Here is a 22,797-nt window from a genome sequence, read left to right on the forward strand (position 1 = left end):
TCAGTTTATTTTACTTGAGATAACTTAAAGCAGAGAGCATACTCATATTTGATAAGTTTATTTGAATTTCAAGATAGAAAGTGTTTTAATGCCATTTACCTTATTTCTTGCACTTATTGCTTTTCTGAAATATTTACAACTTTTTAATGAACTTACCCAGTCAATAAGAAAGGGTGAACATGATGATGCAATATAATACATAAACAAAAGGACACATTAATGTTAAAAGAGCACACAAGTAATGAAGCCCATAATTTATGACAATTATTATGTACATTATAATATTATCAGAAGTATTTGTTTATTTTATTAACCACCATCATTTCCTCTTCCTTAGTGGTTCATTGGGATAGAAACTTGGAGGAGGGCAGAAGTCACAGAAAGAAAATACAAAACAGAACTGAAATTTCTCTTTGCTGTACTGTCTACAAACTTACTAATTAGTAAACACCATTCCTAGATTAGAATACTATATTAATAGGTGACACTATCCTAAATATGCACTAGCATAACTGTTCCCTGAAAAAGAAGGTGACTGGCACCTTTTATGATCAATCTTAATTACATCAATATATTGTCAGCAAAGACACACTAACATTACAACATGCTGTACCTTTGCAGAACTGTTCCATCCACAACAGTCAAAGGGTTACAACCTACAACTCTTATTTGACATATTTTTTGATACAGTAAATATTTAATTAAAGAGAAAGAAAAAATCTTCTCTGTGCTGTATTATATCTGTAATGAAACTAGCTTTGTTACAACAAATTTGTATGAATAATAAATAAACATCAATGACAGTGAGATAGCAAAACAGCAAAGAATGTATTTGGAAAATGTGTATATTAAACTGTCTTTAAAACCCTGACAAAAAAGCTGCCTAGTTTCTGTGAAATAACAGTGATTTCCAGTTAACTATTAAGAATAATATTAAATTTAATGTACAAAGTGAACCATCTCCAAAATTTATACATTGTCATGGTTTATACACAAAGTTGTAATCTTCGTAAACATCAATATTCATAACATTGTGACATCATCACAGCCATTCTGTTCAATATGTCAATATCCTTTGCTGGATGAAAGAGATGGTGCAGTCAGACCATTTACAACAAGGAGTAAGGTTGACAGTAAAAGTTCTGATATTATATTAATTTATTTTTACCTATATTAGCTATACAGAATTCTTACAACTTGGTGTTAAGCAACATTAATATTCAAACCTTCTGTCACAGTGTTTATAAGTGCTCATAATTACATCTTTACTGTTATAATGGCTCAAGCAGCTGCTGAACATCACCATTTGGTCAGTTATGATGATAACAACAATAATAAACAAGTTGACACATACTAAAAATTTAAAAAAATTAAACATGTCAATATGGCAGGCACAGGATATGAACATTCTATTGTATAACAGTGTCTTGACATGTTTGAATCAGAAAATACAATGTTATTTGTTTTACTGAAAAAGAGAATTCTGTTATCTGGTGATGAATCATATTTTAAATGGTGGTTCTTACTGAGCAGTTGCTACATATGAATTTTGTTCAACAATTTTGGGTAGATATTTTGCTTAGGTTTCAACAATAAAAATACAAATGTGTCCAAACCCTTTCAGCAACCAATTTTTGCAACTATAACGTAGTTAACCTCTTAAGTGTGTAAGATGTCATCCACTTAACGATGCATCTCATAGTGCACACATCACAAGTTACTCCCCATACACTTAAAAAACTGCAGTGGGGGGAAGAAACAAAAATGGGGCTGGGGGGACAATGTAAAAGACAAAAAACAACATCCTGTAGAGGCAATGGCTGGTCATGCTTGAAGGGTTAATGATTCTGTTCTTTGACATTTATTACTCTTCACCTATCTCTGGCCTATTCTGTTTCATAATTTTTTCTGGGACAATAAATTTTCTGTACATTTGGTACGACTACTCAGACAAGGGATCAGCCCCTCACATGACCTTATACAAGACAACAAAAAACAGGCACAACCATGTTACACGTGGGATTTGAATGTGCAATATCAATGTTTGACTAGTCAAGACTGTATGCATCTTAGAGAGCACGCAATATCAATGTTTGACTGGTCAAGACTGTATACATCTTAGAGAGCACAACTACTGTACTCAGTCTCTCTGATAACTTTTTTTCGATTCACCCATTATAATAACATTTACACACATTTTCTCTCAAAGGTTTCTTCTCGCAAAAACACACAGTAACCATAATACTAGTCTGTTCACATTCTACTTTATAAGAATTTCAATCATAAAATCAAGGCTGTCTGTTTTGAGACCTCATGCAATCAACACAAAACACATTGAATAAACAGAGAACTAGAGCATCAGATTCTTGCCTTCAGACTCCACTTTAACAATTATAACATAAAACAGGTATGTACAACCCCATCTGACACATGAACTGACACTGGTATCTTACCATTAATTAAATTACTGAATTATAATTAGAAACTGAAAATTACAAAAACCACATAAATATAACAACACATAAAAGTGAATGAAAAAAGTAACATTTTAAAATTATCACCACAAAAATATGCATTGTAAAACTTCTGGCCAAATTTATTTCATAAATACTTATAATTTGGGTTCACTATGTGATGATACAAAGACAAAGAAACCTCCCACATGGGAGGAGTCCAAGGCTCGACTTTGAGCTGTTACGCCACAGTAGAAGATGTGATGATACAACTTACATCTCCTTTTCAAAATGTGGATCAGTAAATGTAATCAGTATAATTCAGCACTTCCTATCTGATGAATGGAGGGATTTGAGGTGGGCTACAAAATGGTTTTCATATCTGTCAGAACACAAAGGATAAAAGAAAACAATAAATACTTCACTACCCTTCCACGCACATCTGAATATTCACATATTATATGGAGGTGATATATGATTATTTTTACCAAGATATATTTTGAAAAATGGGGACAGAAAAATTATGATTTTCAAATCAGTCTCATAAGTAAATGGGATATGAGATATTTCTAGAGATGGACTATGTAATTAAAAATATTTAGTGTTATAATCCACTTGAAGGAAGACATGAAAGTTGAGAAATGAGAATAGAGGTGCTCACAACCCACCCCCTGACAATGAAATATTAACAAGCATATTAACATTCATTAAATGTTTCTTGTGTTCATTCAAAACTGCCTTATCTGTTTCCATTTAATTTACAAAATGCCTAATTTATATTAATCTTTATTAAAAGCCACTCTTTAAAAAAGGGGGAAAAAACAGAACATTAGTCAAGAGGACTCATTGTACTCATATAGTAATGGCAGAAATGTAACAAACTAAGAAACTGGCAAATTGTTTCTGACAATAAGAACCACTCATTTTAGATTCATCATGATTAAAATCAAAAACACTGCAGCTTTAGTCTCTGATGCTTAGTAAAGCAGACATTCATGATGTATTGGAGATATGCAGCAGACAGATGCATAAGATGATTGACTGGTGCCATATCCTAGCGAGGATGTGACAAAGGCAGCAACAGAGCCAATCTAACAGAAAGAATTTAATTATTACTAGGAGACAACTACACAACTACAATAAATACACTGAATAATTCATTTTGAGTGAGACATACTTATTTCAATTTGAAGAGTGAAAAATCTAGAGGAAGGAAATGTGTGAAAAATAATTTCCAGAAATAACTCATAACCTCAAGAGACTTTACATTTGTACACAAAGTCAAGAAATGTTTGATATTAAAAAGTATGTTATTCACAAATCCACTTTCCAAAACACAGAAGATATGTAAACAATAACTGTGACATATAAGACAAAAATTCTGTTTGTTGTTTTGCATGACTGCATCTTGGTTAAGGTTTCATCACTATGCGAGGACTTTTCTGTCAGATCTATGGTGTTCAAACTGCAAAAAATCCAAACACACACTGCATATTTACCTGCTACAATAGCAGACTGAAAATAAGGCTGACTTAGTCTTATGATTGCATGCAACTCTCAGGGAGACTCAATGGAACCAGAATGCCGAATATCACGGTAACATGGGCGACAAACAGGCACAGCACGCTGTGACAGATGTCCAGGGAGTGGTGTATGCTTATCAATACAACGTGTGCAGAAAACTTCTCCACATTTCCAGCAGTGGTACTATAATGCAACAAACAATTTACATGGTCAAAGAAAACTGTAAACCTCAAAAGTATTCAGAACAATTTTAAAGTGTAATGATGGAACAAAAGTTTATGTTTTACTAAAGTCTGTCAATGCAATATGAAAATAACAGATATTAAAAATATGAGGTCTGGGATATTAAGAAGACCAAAGTACAATTGTTAAAAGGAATGGTTAAAACACTGGAAGGAAAAAATTTGGAGAAAGCAACTAGAATTATTGACAGCTATGGAATGTAAGAGGAGATAACCTATGAGAAAACCAACATAGCAGTAGCAAGAATAAGAAAAGAAAAACAGGGGAAGAAGGACTCTAGGGCATGGTACATATGTACATTGCACAAACACCTGAGTACCAATTTGAATGTAAATGTGAATAGTTTTTTTAAATTTCAACCAGTATATCCACACTAAAACCTACATTATTTATGAAGGGACTGATGAAATTTGGTATTAAAGGCCTACAGAAATGTGTTAACAAACTGAACTTTGATGCAAACTGGACAACATGGACTGTTAACATATATAAAGGCCTAAACAAATTTATATACACAGTTTAATAAATATCAAGTAAATGTTTTAGACAAAAGTTATATACGTGGAATTTTTCAGGTTTTTAACCACAAGAAACAATTATTTGAGTGATTCCAAACTACTTGTTTCAGAGAAAATGTGATTGTTTGCAGTCTCTTCTAATTTTATAACTCAGGTAATTAGACTACATTTCTTTTACTTACAAAATCAAACTGATAACAAGGTCAAGTGAATGACTGGAAGGAGAGAAGGGAACAAGGAAGAGAATCTTGAGAGTGGTGGTGGTGGTATTACAAATTTTAAATTTTAGATAAAGCTCACAATGATTTCACTGAAAATAAAATCCCTCACCTTCCTACTGAAGTGATCAAAAGGTGTGGAACATGCACATTCTCTGATATTCCGCAGTGTTTTCCAGTCAAGAGCAACAGAGCCCAATTCTGCTGCCAACTGTTCCACACTCAAAACACCTGCTGCATTACTGCTCAACTTTGTTGAATCTGCTCGTAACCCTGTAATCAGCATTTATTTCATTCAGGTGACCAATACCAGTCATGACAGTGTGCCTTGTAATTTGGTCCACGGTCTCTTGAAGACATAAGAATGGTAATGGTTACAAGATGAGACAGACAAGACATGTAGTATGCATGGGAATCTACAAAGAAAAATGGAGTAAAGTCCTCAAGGGAGAGGCCACTTGAGAAAACTGAAAGTATTTAAAATGGCAAAAAACATGGCCCAACAACCACATTTAAAAAGTGAAAGATTACTAAGATAAAGTAAATAATCAGACTCTGCTAGCTCTCTGCCCTTTCCTGTGCCAACAAATCATGTTTAATATCAATATTCATTTGATCCAAATAGATATTAGACATAGATTAAAAATTTGAACTGGTTCAGGATGGGATTCACATGTCAGCATGTGTGAGCATGATATACCTTTGGGTTCTGTAACAGAGAATTTGGTCTCTGAGTCTTTAATTCAAATTTATAGAAGATGAAGTTATGGTAGTAAAACATGACACAGAATGTGACACAAATGCCAGTAATTACAGAAGAGACAGCCATTGTGGTAAAAAAATTCCACAGTGTGTGGAGGAAATACCACTACTAAGAAATAGGTTAGGTAAAGTTGTCCCTAGTATTTAACTAATACTGTAACTAAGCACCATAACATGCAGATGTAGGGGGAACTGGAGGTACAGCTCCGCATACCTTCTTGACGTCAGCTCTACATAGAGTTGAGTGGGTTAGTTTGGAATTTAGTATGGGTTTTGATCTGAATTGTTTCATGTTGATAAAGCGTGAAAAGAATTTAAACTGAATTGACTACAAGCTCATAACTTAATAAAGTGATCTTCATGTCATTAGGATAATGGATAACGTGCCAAAGTTTGGAACCCATCTGTATATAGTTACCATTATTGGAAGGATGGTTTATTTTCAGCTGTACCAGGCTGTTTGGAGCTAAATTGTCTTCTCTGCACTTCTCATATAGATATTTGTTATCCAACATCATACCTTGAAGGCTGACAATGGTGCCATCTATAGGCACAGTGGGAAAATTTCTCTTATTATCCTTACATTCTGTAAGTTTCTGTTTCAAGAAGTTTATCCTCTGTAAATAAAAAAGAAAATATTGTAACTTTAAAACAAATTAATTTAATAATTACGTAACAAACCCTTTCAACAACACCTTTGATGATAAATCAAACACGCAATGATACAGACTGTATCAAGAAAACCAGCGAAAGCCACGTAGGAGAAAACATTTCTCCCATAAAAAGTAAGAACTTGGGGTAACATTATTGAAAGAGATGTACTTTGCAGATACAGATGTAAATGCATATAAGATGTGCAAGGTCAGTTATCTGAGGACATGAACCTCATTTGACCCTATGACAACTCAATTTTTTCTGGGGCAGGAAGTTGTCAATCAATAACCACATTCACCACCTTGGTATTTAAGATAATGTAAACAAGAACAGTAGAGCCCAACACCAATAGAAAGACATTTCACGAGGTATTAACTGGCACCAAAATTAACTAACAGTAGAAGTTTCTGACCCATAACAATTGTAATGTTAAGACACATCAGAACATACTGTGCTGTTATCTTAATCCACTGGCACATTATCTCACTTTATATTCAAAACATAAATATAAAATTCAAAGAAAATAAATTATCACAAGATTCTATAGAGCAAAAAGATCTAGTGTTCACATATGACACGAATGTGATCAATTTCACTTTTCCAAAGCTTAACCTTTGACAGTCATGCCAACAGATTTGCTCCTTTTTAAACAGATTTAGATAATGAGCTGCTGACAAACACACTTAAATGATAATAACATTAATATGGCATAAGATTTACACTATAAAAGCATGACAATTTTACCTTTGTCAGCAGGCGTATATGGTCCTCAAGTGAAGAACTGTGATCACAGGTAGCTAGCAACAAGTCTCCCAAAGGTTCTCTGGGATGGACACCACTCTCAAAACGACAGTACATCCCACGCCAGAACTTTATATTCTGGGGTGCAATATTGGGCACAAGGATATCTGGGGTAGCCAGTTCTAAATACAATGGATTGAGATATTCATTCATGTGATTTGCCATGTAACCCCAGAGGGAGAATGTTCGCTCATTTAACCTGAAAATGCAATGTGATGTTAATTATGTTTCCTTACTATGTACTGGTATTAAAGTGAGGATAACAAGACCTCAGTATGCAAAATGTGCATGTTTCATCACTACAGGGGATTCTTACTGCTTGCAGTCAATACAGTGCTTCAAGAGGGCCACATTAAATTGGCATGACATCCTGATTTCTTCTTGGTTTTATTTTATTCCCTTTAAAGTAGTGTTTGTATAGTAAAACATCCATATAAACAAATTTGTGGGACCAAAGCTTTGGGATCTGTTATATATGAGTCTTGGTGATTATCAATAATTTTTTTATTATATGGGTTTTGCTTCATTCCTGATTTTTACTGTTAATATTGTACATAAACCAATAAAAATATCAGATAGTGCAATAAAAAGTCTCCTGAAGGCAAGAATAGAGCCAACTCCCAAAACATTATGTACCTCAAACAACAAACAAAGTCAAATATAACTGCAGTGTCCATACATACCTTAGATCAATGCGATCCTTCTCACAGTTACCAATAAAAGTACCAAACTGACATGACTGAACATGGTCATGCAATGTGAGTAAAAACCGTTCATTAAACTGGAATGTGCCTGGAAACTGTTGTGCTAATTGCCAAGTGCAATCAATAAACTGGGTGAACACCGGTGACACTTCTTTTGGGTCTCCTGCCACATGACCACATCGCTCACTAAACTTGTGACCAAATGCCAACCAATCCTTCTCTATCAGGGCCTGTAAATAAATTAAATGTTTCCATTTATTTAAATGTGGTATTTATCCTGCTTCTCATATATTTGTGCATAAGTTTCGTCTCTTCCTAAGCACCCCACTATATAATTTAAATTAAGACTTTATAACAGAAAAAGGTGTTACAGAAGACTGAATGTTTTCTTTTTGGTTACCAGAAATACAAGTTCATATTCATTCACCTGACCAAGAGGATTTCTGAATTCATGTGTATGAGCAAATAAGAACACATTCCTGACATGACTTAACAATCAATACCTGAAATCCTTGTATGGTCCTGTAGTAGGGGTCCAGGAACAAACTTGCAAGTGAGCACACCTGTGCTGTACGGTCCCAGCCATCTGAACAGTGCACCACAACACTTATTCCTCTTTCATTAACAGCCTGCCCTATAAACCACGATGTCTCCAGGATTGATTTGATGTGTCGAAGCCAAGCACTTGACTCTATGCCTCCCAGAAAACTATTCATGGTAGGAGATTTCAGTTCACAAGCTGCAAACAAATATCTCATTTTATATGTGCTTCTTGAAACATAGTATTTAATAGCAACAATTTAAAACTTTAAATCCTCAGAACATGTAAATATATTAATTCAATATATTAAACATAACAATATTTTGCTTTCACAAACAAATGCTATTAAAATATATTTTACTCACTTTCAATCAACTTTGCTAAGCTGCTACGCATTACATGAATGTTTTCAATGCCAAGAAAGTGAAACTTGATGTTTTCATAAAAATTTTCATTTTCATAACCTTTCCCAGCTGCACGGTTTGCCATGGCATTTATCTGGAAAACAGGAAGTCATAAATAACACTGAAAGCATACAGTAATACAAAAACCATCACTTTGGGGTAAGAATTATAAGGGGCAAGCAAAAAACAGTATAGCTATAGACCTGTTGGAAAACAAATGTTAAATACCATGAGATATATTTATGTTGTATGACATAGGGATCTCACTAAAGCAACACTAGACTGCCCACTTTTGTTATTGTCTGAATGTGCAGAATTTTGTTTTGTAGTTTACACAGTATATATTACATACTAGGAATTGATGGTTAATGCTCACTTGTATTGTCAAACACTGCTCTCTACACTTTACCTTTACCATACACAGTCATAAGCAAACTAGTCCATACATCTACTGATATATGTTTGTAGGAAATGACTTGACCAAGTTTCCAGTGTAGACAAAACTCAGTGGTCTCAATAAAGTACACAGGACAGTAGTAGCACAAAGCAGACAATCCTTTCCTTCTGTCAGAAGATGTGACAGAGGAAGTCTCTTAAATATTTTCTATCTTCCTTATCTAGACAATGTACAATGCTCAAAGAAAATAAGTACATGAACATTTCTGTAGTCAGTAATGTTTAAACACTCTATATTGAATTTATTATGCCCAAATCAAAAGCCTACGCTGCCACAGTATGTAAGGAAATCGACAGTACAACTTTCAACAATTTTACAAATTCCTAAGTTCAAGTATCTTTAAAATTATGCAATAAAAGTGTGTTTTATGTCGTGCAAATAGCAGTAACTTACCCGTGGCCGTGTATCTACCACATACATGAAACTATTGTTCGGATTGGTCCTCAGAACACAATTTAACATCTGTTCATCCTCCATACATCTTGCACTGAACCCTGACAGGGGCTGGCTGCAGCGACATATTGCTGCCTGTGAAGGATGATTGTACTTAAATTATTATATACCCTAGCTATATTTAAATGTCGCAAGTGCAATGACATATCACTGCATAAAGTACTTTGTTGCATTCTTGAATAAAGAATAAGAATAAATTATGATCAATCAGTATACATGACGAGTCTTCCAATTTTTCTGTTTCATATGCAAACAAATGTTAAACTAAATTCAGAAACTGAAGAAATAGCCTGCCTGGGTTATAATCTTAGCTGAGTAGTAACCCAGAAAGTGTAAATAGTATTCATGTCTGAAATTGTAGCCAAATACTAGAACAGAAATTTTAAACAGTGGCCAAGTATCAAATTGTAGCCAGAAATTATAAACATTGGCCAGGCCTGTAATTCTACTTGGAGACTGATACAAAAATCATAAACAGTTACCACATCTGAAACTGAAACAAGGTAGTAGTAGACAAATTCTAATAAGAAATTAGCATGAAGGTAACAAAGAGTGTTCATCTCATAATTCTAATGATTCTAGTATGTGACAGGTTAAGCAAATTTTCTTAACCTTTATCATCTGTGTGTCATGGCTTACATGTGGTCCATCTGGCTGTGCATTACACTATTAACCCACGAGTTAAAATCTAGCAAGCAGCCTCATAGTACAGGGGTTTAAAAACACTATTTCCACACGACAAAGGTTAATTTGTATCTTTTACTTTTTCACAGTTAATAGAAAAAAAGTACATTAACATTTCCAAAAGCAAGTATCATAATATAAACTTCACATTATAAACATCTGATCAAATAGTACCCTGGGCTCAGAATGTAGTTGGCTACTAGCATAGATATCTTATATAGCTACACAACTATTCAAACAAATAAAACATTAAAATAAAAACAATGGTTTTCTTCTGTACAAATGTGTATATAAATGCAAAACACCATTTCATTAATTTGTTTTACACATTACCTTATTTCTGTGAAGGTATGACAAAACTGGAAGTCTGCCTTTGCTTCGAAAGCGAGAACTACCAAGCAATACAGTAGTTGAAGCTGAAGAAGGGACATACAGATATCTTGGATATGTGTCACACAGCTGGTTTGAAAACAAATAACAGCATTAAAATAGGGAAGCTGAAATACAACAATAAAAAAAGACAACTGCAGTAGTAACAAGAACTGTAACTTAAAACTATGTACAGTATTTGAATATAATCAGAAACACAAGACAACGCATTTATTATTAGAATCATTATAGGAAAATAATAAAAATTCATAAGCAGAAAAAATGTACCAACACTGATAAAACGTTATCATCTTAATCTAACTTAAACTAAATTAAATATAGTCATAATGGAGAGGTAAGAGTTGGAGAAAAATTAAAATTGAAATGTGAAGGTTGTGTTCTTGTGTTAAACACTCTTTTTCTGTACGCAACACATACCTCGTAATCTTTATTAAGTAAAGTAAGGGTCCACTGATCACTAGGAACTCTCATACGTTGATATTCTGACTGCAAGTCAAAATAGTTCCAGCCAGCTGGTTTAGGAATATCCTCGGAGCTTGATGTATAGTGAAAGCAGTACAAGTCCTCAATGTGAACTGTTCAAAATAAAAAAATATATTACGGAATTAGCGAAACATTTACAGTACTACTATTCAATATCAAACAATATTATGACTAATAAAATAGAAAACATACAAAAGAAAGTGGTCATGGTCTAATTTAAGGTACTATCCTGGCTTCAGCCTGGAGGGAATGAGGAAAACCATGAAAAGCCTGTTCGGACAGCCACTTTCCAAAATGAGATTTAAAGCTGGGACCTCCTAAATACAGAGCAGGATTGGAAACCATTTGACCACAATGTTTGGTATGTACCCTTCCCTTGTACCTAAAAATAGAATCGGCCTCCTACATACCCAGACAATAAACATTACATACAAAGCATCCCATGATTGGAAACAGAATAATGTTTATATCTGACACCACAGACTATTTTTACTGCCACAATTAAAATGGATATTAATGCACAAATATCATTAAGTTTGGTTGACAATCGTTCTAGACAAAAATTTTTGATTAGTCTCAGTGTTTAAGATCCATTACATTTTTCAACTTTAACTGGTCATCTTCAGGTTGTTCTCTCTAAGTGCTTGAAACTAATTGATATGACTGCTAAATTGTATACATACTTTCTGTTGCGGACTCCACCACATAATGGACTGTGCATTAAGCAGCTTACCTATTTAGTCAGAGTAGCCTATGTAGATGTAGTTACTGGTGAAAAGTTGTAGTTGAAGGAGTTGGTTCATGTTTCAGGGGTAGATCTGGGTGGTTGGGGGAGGGAGGGGTGGACAGAACACTCTTTAGGTAATACTGGAATTTATCAGGATTTCAAAACTGGGATTGTTACTACATGTAGTGGATCTTAATAAACATTGAGAATGGGAAACTTGGATATCTTTTTACCTGAAAATAAGCCAGTTCTTCTTACCTGCGTAGATGCTAAAATGGTAATGTGTGCCATACCTGGTTGGGCCAACTGCTGGAGTGTCACAAACACCTCGTGGCAGTCTCGTTCACGTGGAATCACAAAAGTTACAGACAGGAATGTCTTGCACATTATCTGAAGTGGAGAGCCTGTTGTTGTCAGTGGTAATTTCTCAACACTGGCTATATGCATGTGAAGTATCTGGAATCCAAACAATTAACATCAATGATATTCTACAACAGAATTATTTATCATGACATATTGTTTTCAGAACAAATATGAACAAAACTCAACAGTGAAGGAATGAACCATCATAAATATTTTTTATGATCACAATTATAAATTCCTCATTCTAATGCAATTCTGTAAAATGTAGTTCATTACAAATCTCTTCAGTTACCAAGAATGAGTCAAAAGAATTAACAGAGTGGCATAATCCATGATAGGATATCCAAGGCTGCATACCCATGTCTCCTTCTTGCCATCAGGATCCACAAATATAAGATGTGTTGCAGTAAGGTACAAGGTTCCTATTGATGGTTTGCGGGCATTGTAGCGGTCCAGCATTCGGACATTCTCTACCTGCAAAATCACAAGCCATAACAGTTCCACCAACACAGCTCATTAATTAATGCCGTCAGTACATTATTAATACATTAACTGGCAAGTGACGCAAATCCGTCAACCTAATGAAAAATATATGTCCTAAGGAATGATTTCCAGTTAATGGTGAGTTTGAAATTAGCGGAAGCAGAAGACAACAGCCCATTTCAAGATACCATTCAATCACCTGTTACAAGTGCTACGATAATCTGTAAAAGACCTCTGGCTACACAGTCTTACAGTAAACAATTATACCAGAGACATGTGAAATACGAAGCAGAAGGGCTAACCAATACACTACTGCATTTCGTGGAATAATTCGAACTGGTCACTCATAAGTTCAAGTCTAGTGCCTTATCTGTACATTATCCTGCTCGGTGAATTTGAAAAGAAGCGGCCGTGCCCTATTCCAAAGCACTAGCCACTATCCAAGGCACATTGGGATGGAATAGCTGCGAAAAATTACGACATTCAGCCAAGAAAATCAATTGTCCGTGCGAACTTCTGTGTACGCCTCAAACACGTGCAAAACGCGTTGTAGATACTCCAACCTGCTTAGCTAAACCAAGGCACAACACGAACAGTATGCCTATATAAACTAGCAAAGGAATAAATCAATGTTCAAGCGATGAATGGAAGTTCCTGATATTTTTCAGCAGTACCGATAACAGGACAAAGCAAGCGTGCCATTGTGAAATTTTGGACGCAATATCAAGCTAGATCGCTATAGGAAAATGAAACACGTGACAAATCCTTTAATACCAGTGCGTGAAGTCGAAATATTTCGTCAAATTTCACCAGCCATATCGTGCAAAACGTACACCACCGAACACGAGAGCTTAGTTCCCCGAATTACGAAGGAAATACCCACCCTTAATTGCTATATAACACTCGCTACACAGACCACGTACGGAATAATAGTTTTTTAAAGTAGTGAACTACAAGAGTCTTCGTGCTAGTGGGCCCCAACGTTTGAAAAAACAAAGAAAAGTGAGACGAAAACGGAGTCATTGGATTGCGGTCTTCTGGGTTACGGCGCCGTGCAGTCAAGTAGGCAGAGGAACCTTTCGCCTAAATTTTCATGGTAGAAGTCACTTATCCTCCGAAACGCTGATAACCATAAAAAAAACACTACAATGCGTCATAACCCACAAGACCACAACAAAGATGCATGAAGTGACTCTTCACAATGCATTTTCAGGGTGATTAAATAGGTCGATCCTGTAATCTTTCTACGAAGATTACAAATGACGAGAATACGAAATCATTGTCTTCGTCTTCTAATGGTTTATTTAACGACGCTTTCTAATTCGAATAAGCTCCAAAGCAATGGTTCTCAAGCTTTTTCTTCCTGCAGCAAATGCACTTTTGACATTAAATGTCGAGGAACGTTGACAGTAATGGTCTACGTAGCAAATCTCTCGCGAACTATTGAGGCGAAAATGGAACGGAGAAAGCAACTAACAAAAAGGAGGTGTCTCCCCTAAACGTCAATGCAAGTTTGTATTCCGTCTTTATTAATGAATATGTAAAGTATTTGAGATTCTCGTGGCGTTGATGTCGACTGTGGTAATCTGGGTTATCACCCGCGTAGTCTTGTAGGAGGTTTCCAACCTTCTTATGGATCCAATCGTGACCTGACTTATTCCCCATTCATCAGTGCAGTTTCCAGGGGAAGGAGTCAGTGATTGTTATCAGTTTATCGGCAAATGAAGGGGGAGAGACTGAAACTCAGTGACTCGTAAAAATGGCTGTCTTCTGGGCTGTAGCGCCGTGTAGTCTGGTAGTAGTTTACCGACGTTTCAGAGGAATTGCACAACAAATCTCAGTGGGGTAGTTGATCTTAATTCCAATTCCAACCCCAAATCGTAACGCAGACTGAAATTTTAAAATAGTATTTATTTGTTTGTTTCTTGGTTTATTTAAGGATGTTTTCTCAACTTCATGGTTTAGACCTATATAAAAGTCGACTGCGAATTTAACTGGCAGGAATACTTGACGTAGTCTACTGTCCTAGCGTTCGTCTGGAACTAAACAAAGCAAGGAAACGCCTCAGGATACGACACCAAGCCAAGACTCAAACCCAGAACTTTCCAAATACGAAGCACGAGTGGTTATTACTGAAACGCGACGTTTGATAGCGTCGTCCTGTTAAGTCCGCAGAAAGTCAGAGACGTAAATGGCACACAATAAACAATGCATGCAGCCAATCACAGTAATACAGAACACAACATTTTCTGACGACTTCATAATCACACAGAAGTGTCTTAGCCACCTTTTTGTGAATGGAGAGGCCGTGGTAGAGCTGTGGCGATGACCCTCCTTGGTCTTGAAGCAACCATGACCGCACACGTACGTAGAGAGAGGGAGAGGTCGGGATTCCAGTGTAATTACCCGACGCAACTGGGGTCTCGGGTGAGACTATATCTTGGTAACGATACATATTCATTAGCGCTATAAACGTACGTCACTCATAGCAGAGTATCTGTCTCCAAAAATCGGTCATTCATTAATTAGCGCAAGACTACTCCTGCTCGTCATCACTCGATTTCAAATCAAATATTTATAAAACATACATATATTACAATTTCATTGCATTATAATCGTTCAGACACTTTACAAATAACGATCTGAAACGTTCTCATTAAAGATATATGGCATGATTAATTTATCATGTTATCCAATCACGTCACATTGAAACGTCATTAATATATATAATAACCATTTTCCGGACTGGTTGTATGGCTGGAATAATACCAGAGCACAATGTTTAAAATATACGCACACAACACATTACATTATTAAAAAAATCTTATCTGGAAAGAACTGCAACAAAGCACCGAAATTCACATAGCGACTGTTCGTATTGACTGTCTTGGTAAACCTCTGCCATTGGAGTAGTCTAACGGCCATGGGCGAAGAAGCGCATGCCCCACCCACACTACCAGAAGTACACTGCGAACGGAAAAGCAAAATTAATTCCATTAACTGCGGAGAAAAACATCATATGTGAAAAAATGTTTGGAATCTGTAAGACCATCTGAAGGTGCTATTCAAATTACTAATCAGTACAAAAGTATATTTACGAAACAGATATACCGTCACGATATTATAACGTGATTTAAGACCCGTTTTGTTTAATTTTTGCAGCGAAAACAGAGGGGGGGGGGGGGGGGCAAAAAATTGAAATACGTTTACAAGAACTCTACGTTCAAATACAGTAAAAAAAAATTGTTGGTATGTTAAATGTAAAGACAGTCAGTACACACAGCCACTGTGTGCTTCTGTTAAACAGGACACATTATTTATCTTTCTAGAGCATTCTGGAACTTCACACAACTAATTATACTAGTTCAACAAGTGTAATATTTGGAAACTCTCAGGTTTTGGAGAGAATTTTCATTTTTAGGGATGTGATCCAAAAATGGGGTCTCTCACTCAGAAGGGGGAACACAGATTGCAGGTGTTTGAGAACAGGGTGTTGAGGAGGATATTTGGGCCTACGAGGGAAGACGATGGGGTCTAGAGAAAACTGCATAATGATGAGCTTAGAAATCTGTACTCCTCCCCCAGTATTGTCAGGGTGATTAAGTCGAGAAGAATGAGATGGGCGGGGCATGTAGCGCGCATGGATTGGACAAGAGGTGTGCAACGAGTATTGGTTGGGAAGCCTGAGGGTAAGAGACCTCTGGGGAGACCTAGAAGTAGATGGGAGGATAATCTCAGGCGGGATCTATGGGAGATAGGAGTTGAAGGAAACTGGATTTTGTTGGCCCAGGACAGGGTCCAGTGGAGGGCTTTAGTTAATTCGGTGATGAACCTTCGGGTTCGGTAAGCCATCTAGTTAGTTACATTCAAAAATGAAACAAATACGCCAATTTGCTTAAGATCTGATTTAACGTATATATTTCTGTTCTTTGCTCTTCCCTGACCTAACCACTTTGTCCAAACAAATATAATAAAAACAAATGGAAACACACATTTCGTGGAAACTTATTTTTATATGAATATGTATCTGGATTAGAGAATATGACAAACACTAATGCAACATTATCTCCAATATATGAACACTGTTTAATGGGAAAACAAAATAAATATCATTTAAGTCAAAATAGACTACTTAAACATTTATTAATTTCTGTTCATACAGACATAATTTAATTCCACATACCATTCTCCACAGAATTCATCAGAGCACCACCACAAACGCAAAAGAACTAATCATGACTGCCAACAAAATATGTAAAAAACATGTTAATGAACAACTGGCAGGGTTGGCAACCTTTTCATTACCACATATCACAATGACAGTATGTTTGTTGAGGGTTGCATAAAAAAGCATGGAAAATAAAATTGTATTTCTTTCACCTACAAGGGTATAGCAGCAATTCTCTTGGAAATGTATAACAGCTGTACATCTCTAACAAAATGAGGTAATAATGATTTCTTAATAAACATCCAATATGCCAATTCTTATAATGACATGTTTCAGCCTTATGTGACCATCTTGATATAGCAGTCATAACTTAAATGGAATCCACATAATCTTCTACACCATAACATACTCGTGCTTGTCATCATTACTATAAAACTACCTTTACATTAAAACATATAACAACATATTTAAGAGAAGGACGTCTGTGCGGTTTAAAATATAGCATTTAGTATATGGACTTCGAGATAACAACTTGGATTTCATAGTTTTGTAGATATACTTCTCCACTGTATTGAAATATTCCTGTGTAATGAATTATTCTCTGGCTACCAGCTGTGTCAAGTGGCTGAATGGAGAAAATACCAACCTTTCGAGAACCATCTTTGTCCTCATCTTCAGGGTACAGAGTACTAGTTATACTTAATCGCCGTGAAAGCTTCTGATTATACATGTTCTTGTGTGCTGTGAATTAAATAATTTCCAGGCTGCCACACAAGTGTGTCATAGGTGGATCAAATCATGACCAGTTGAGCAATTATCAGCTTCCCACAAATTACTGCTCATATGGTTATAATGTATAAAATGTGCTCCTCAGACATGAAATATTGACATCCATGACTGTTGTTAATGAAATGCAATAATTCCGAGATTGAAATGTCACTGCAAAGCTTACTATACACAAATAAGTACAAGACTGAAACAATTTTAATTCACTAATGTTCAAATGCAAGATGTTATAGCCATTCAAGGATTAAATAATTTCTGGATTAATTTCTGTGATCCTAATGCCATATTTGAGAATATGTCCGTTATCAGAGCCCAATAAAAAAATCTAAACACTTCATCAGGTTTTGAAAGACAACATTTATGACTGGCGAAGTTAGCACCACTACAGCTATTTTGTGATATGAGGTTAAATACATAAACCCTGCCATGATATCTCTTATATCTGCCACAAAATTCGCACAAATTTTCTTACAGCAGCGACAAACAAGCTGATAACACGACTCGATTACTCAGAAACGTTTATCATTAGTCAAAGGTGGTGGTCACGTTATTACGACATAAATTACAAATACACGAACCTAAAAAAGCATTCTGGCACTTACAACAATCCAATAAGGTTATACATATCGGAACAAGAAAATAGTTTAAAGAAATGTAACTTGTAAATTTACCTTGGGTGTTTTGATAAGTTCCATTCTGTAACAATTTAATTACACTGGCAACATTTTCAACACAAACTATCTAATTATTCAAAACAAATACTGCATACTCCGCAAACCATTATCACCATTTTGACAACTTCGACTTTCAGAATTCGAACATACATAATCGACTTGAAACTGTCAGAGAACATGAAACACATGGAATTTCAGAGCAATGGACTCAATGATACTCATGAGGAAGTTAGAAGAAAACTAAATACCGGAAATGCTAGCTACTATTCGGTTCAAAATATTTTGTCTTACTGTCTGATTTCTAAAAACCTTAAAATTAAAGTATACAACACAATGGGTGCGAAACATGGTTTCTCACTCCGAGGGAGGAACATATATTGCAGGTGTTTGACAATAGGGTGTTGAGGAGGATATTTGGCCCAGGAGAAAAGACGATGGGTTCTGGAGAAAACTACATAATGACGAACTTAAAAATTTATACTCCTCAGAATTGTCAGGGTGATTAAGTCAAGAGGTGTGCACCGGGTATTGGTTGGGAAGCCTGAGGGAAGAGACCGCTGAGACCTACCCGTATTTGGGAGGATAATGTCAGGCGGGATCTATGGGAGATAGGGGTTGAAGGAGACTGGATTTTGTTGGCCCAGGACAGGTTCCGGTGGAGGGCCTTGGTTAATTCGGTGATGAACCTTCGGTTTCAATTAGCCATTTAGCTAGTTAACTGTCTACCAGACGGCAGATTTGTTGACACTGGTAGCTTTGCAGGGTCGGTAACAACATAAGAACAATTAATAAATTATAGTCCTCTGGAAAGCAACCAACTCCATTGGTAACCGGTGGTAACGACGATATTGGTATCACGATCACAGAAAGTATGATTAATACCAACCTTACAGCGTCATTTCTTCCAATACGCAATCTTGCGGTTGGAATCAAAAAGTACGCGGATGTTGAGAGCTTTCTACGTAACCCGTGGTGGACACACCGGGCGCTAAATTTCCATCCAGGCGCGTCATGAAAGTGTAATCAAATATGGCTTATAGCGCAGTATCTAAGGAAAATAAGATCGGATAAGGAGTAACCAATTTCTAAGACTGAGATGGAAAGTGTGTCATATATATAAATTAAAGTACACTTTGCACGTTTATAAGAGAACGTTTTGGTAAGGTGACAAGCTACTTGAAACAGGTTATTTTTTTTAAGTTAATGTAATTTTTCAAATTATGTACAGATGGCACGATGGAGGCAGTTTCCATATGCACTTCAATATCAGTAAAATATCAATATTATTGCTACAATAAATATGTGAGTCAGGGAAATACTGTTTTCATTCAGTTTGGTTACATGAAATTTTTTAACGACTAAATAGTGTTACATAATTACAGGACTTCGTTTTTACTTTCAATTTTGTAGGTTATCAATGTACGTCTTACAAATTTCACCACATTTAACCAGCGTTTAATAAAGAGTGTAATTTTTTTAAACATTTTCACAGTCACAATGTCCGAACAGGCACCACATAAATCCTTCAGTGAAACAGATTTGAAGGATTTGAAGGAGCGAATGAAACTTATAGCTGATGCTGATCCTAACCAATATCACAATGAGCTCTCTCTTAAAAGATTTCTAAGAGCATTTAAAACGACTGATGCAGCATTTCAGGTATTTTTATAAATTGATTTTAAACATGAGCACTTGAGTGTATAACTTGAAATTAACAATTTATGTTTTTCAAGGCAATATTGAAAACAAACAAGTGGAGAAATGAATATAATGTGGCATCTCTAACTGAAGACAATCCTGTTGTTAAGAAACACATGGAAACCAATAAAGCCAGGGTTTTAAGACATCGAGACATCGTGGGAAGACCTGTTATCTACATTCCAGCCAAAAATCACAATGTTAATGACAGGGATATTGATGACCTAACAAAGTTCATAGTCTACTGTCTAGTAAGTTGGAAGTATGCAGAATACAAAACTGAATTTGAAAATTGTCTGTATCCTGTTGAGTGATACTTGTATGTCTAACGCACACTAAGTGTTTGTTCAAGTTGTAGTTTTTCTATCCACGATCCTCAGCAGTCAATATTTATTGACTTATGTTTCTGTATCATAGGAAGAAGCCTGCAAGAAATGTTTTGAAGAGGTTGTGGACAACTTATGCATAGTGTTTGATTTGAAAGAATTTGGATTGAGTTGTATGGATTACCAAGTGATAAAGAATTTAATCTGGCTGTTAAGTCGACACTATCCAGAACGGCTGGGCATATGCCTTGTACTGAATGCCCCTGCTTTATTTTCAGGTTGTTGGGGTATTATCAGAGGATGGTGTGTATTATTTCTCATTCATAGTTCAGAAGTAATTTAAGTCTGTTGAGAGTTTGAATAATTTATATTCATTATATTCTGGTAAAGCAAACATCCGTCTATAGCAAGTTACTTTGGTATACCATGAAAGGGTTAAATGTAAATAAATTGATCAAAATTAGCATTTAGTATCAATGTTATGGATGTTAATGTTGTGATGCTCTTTCTTTAACAGGTTGGATGAGAACACATCAGGCAAAGTTATGTTCATTAATAGTGAAGAAGAATTGTGCAAGTATCTTATACCTGACATTTTACCAGATGACATTTAGAATTTGTAATATACAGTCTCATAACACCTCATCATTTTATGTTGGATTGTAATGTGCATGAAGTATGGATTTGTTCATTGCATTTGTTGGACTTTGAAATATGCTGTGTGCATCTTGACAACACTCTTACTGGAAATGGTTGGATCAAGTTTGAGTCATTACATGTTCAAAGTAGAATTATTAGAAAACAACCATGTTCTTCAAATGACAATGAAAATTGATCTCTGAAAATTATTTTCGTTGTATGACTTTAAGTGCATTGAAGAAAATTGTCAGTACTTCACACCTGATCTTACATATCTGATGTTAATAAATGATGAATTGTTGATTCTGTTGCAATTAAGAATGGAAATATAAGCATTATATTGAATCAGTGATGAGTAATGAACAAAAACATGAGAAAAGAGACAGACTTATAGTCTGTATGAAATATATATAAATAAATATATACTGAAAGTTAATAATTTAAATATATATAAAAAACAAATAGTACATAGTGTAATTGCTTCATTTAACTGTTACATAGTCAATGAAAATTAAGAGAATCTTATGTTCATCACAAATTAAGTGGTACCAAATATGAAAATATAATTGTGTTGAATACAAGGAAGCCACAAGTTTATGTAAAAACAAACTAGGATAATTGGTTATTTTCTTAATTCAGATTTGAAATCAAGGATTTTTTTTATTCTAAGAATAAAATATCTAAAAATTACTATGTTGTTCTTCAATGCCATGAGAACCTCAAATCTATTTAAAAAATTTATGGATGCCATGTATGCTCTCTGAAACAGTTTATAATGATCAGTAGTAATGCTGTACAGACTTATTAAACACTTAAAAATAATAGACTGTAATTAAAAAGTGTTTACATTATTTGTATTTCTGTTGAGATCAGGCCTGCACAACATGCAGCCCACAGAAAGATTTTCTCTGGCCCAGGGGTGATCAGTTCAACTGCGCCTGGGTCCCTGAAAAACCATCTTTCAAAACTAGTTATTTTATTTTACATTAATGCACCAATATTTAAATTTAATTAATTCAGTAATTAATGACATTTCTGTATTTATTTATACATAATGCATAACATTCACATATTTTTAACTAATGTAATTATCATACAGGAAATATGAGGCTGTGGAGGCCAGATTTAGATGATTCTCTGAAATGTCCGTCATATAAAACTGTCTTGCTACTGATGATGCCTTGCGATGAGAAAAGGTACCAAAGATAAATAAAAAACATATTGTGAAATGTATTTTTGTGGAGAACTTTGTCTTGTTCAATGTTTAAAAATGAATGACTGTATAACTGTGTTACTTAAGTGCTGCATAGAAATGTATTACAAAGTCTTTACTGAAAGTTATGTTTATAAAAAGTACACATATGTATGGAAGCAGTGTTTGGAATCATGTAGCATGGTAGCTGCTAATTCCATAATGTCTTTTTTTTTGCATTTATATTTTGACATTGCATTTTGATTCTGTATGTGAACTAGTACAAAACAGTGACAACATTTTAGGTGCTTTTATTTGTTGTTGTTGTTGTAAGAATGTGATATACTGGCAGACTATATTGTTCCTTATGTTGTGTTTCAATGTGTACAATGCAATTTTAATAATTAAAACACTATGTGTTACTGATTTTATGTGTTCTTATTTCTGTCTTT

At 35.1% G+C, this 22,797-nt stretch overlaps 2 protein-coding genes across 7 annotated transcripts; one reads left to right on the forward strand and one right to left on the reverse strand.

Annotated features, from left to right (window-relative positions):
- Positions 1-397: 397 nt before the first annotated feature.
- Mtmr6 (Myotubularin related protein 6) lies at positions 398-18,692 on the reverse strand. Of its 3 annotated transcripts, none has more exons than XM_022068759.2 (14): positions 18,488-18,692; positions 12,737-12,853; positions 12,310-12,472; positions 11,224-11,381; positions 10,750-10,875; positions 9,673-9,807; positions 8,784-8,916; positions 8,381-8,616; positions 7,857-8,107; positions 7,117-7,372; positions 6,137-6,335; positions 5,069-5,229; positions 3,953-4,160; positions 398-3,544 (listed from the first exon to the last, which is right to left on the reverse strand). In XM_022068759.2, exons 1-13 carry the CDS (start codon positions 18,509-18,511, stop codon positions 4,011-4,013), a joined length of 2,109 nt encoding a protein of 702 aa, XP_021924451.1. In that variant the 5' UTR covers positions 18,512-18,692; the 3' UTR covers positions 398-3,544; positions 3,953-4,010. The 3 variants fall into 3 exon arrangements, with proteins under 3 accessions (XP_021924451.1, XP_021924450.1, XP_021924447.1); XM_022068758.2 differs by lacking the exon at positions 18,488-18,692 and adding an exon at positions 15,150-15,574 and having other exon boundaries at positions 6,239-6,335; XM_022068755.2 differs by lacking the exon at positions 18,488-18,692 and adding an exon at positions 15,150-15,573.
- A 751-nt stretch (positions 18,693-19,443) lies between these two features.
- On the forward strand, positions 19,444-22,771 carry LOC110832090 (uncharacterized). Of its 4 annotated transcripts, none has more exons than XM_022068766.2 (5): positions 19,444-19,649; positions 19,983-20,149; positions 20,224-20,439; positions 20,793-20,817; positions 21,032-22,771. In XM_022068766.2, exons 2-5 carry the CDS (start codon positions 19,988-19,990, stop codon positions 21,178-21,180), a joined length of 552 nt encoding a protein of 183 aa, XP_021924458.1. In that variant the 5' UTR covers positions 19,444-19,649; positions 19,983-19,987; the 3' UTR covers positions 21,181-22,771. The 4 variants fall into 4 exon arrangements, with proteins under 4 accessions (XP_021924458.1, XP_021924457.1, XP_021924455.1 ...); XM_022068765.2 differs by having other exon boundaries at positions 19,446-19,675; positions 20,606-20,817; XM_022068763.2 differs by having other exon boundaries at positions 19,447-19,649; positions 20,606-20,817.
- The last annotated feature ends 26 nt before the right edge of the window (positions 22,772-22,797 follow it).

The sequence above is a fragment of the Zootermopsis nevadensis genome, unplaced genomic scaffold, assembly GCF_977971745.1.
Source record: "Zootermopsis nevadensis isolate Lab colony 2312 unplaced genomic scaffold, Znev_1.0 Znev_ptg000022l, whole genome shotgun sequence".
Taxonomy (NCBI): Eukaryota; Metazoa; Arthropoda; class Insecta; order Blattodea; family Termopsidae; genus Zootermopsis; species Zootermopsis nevadensis.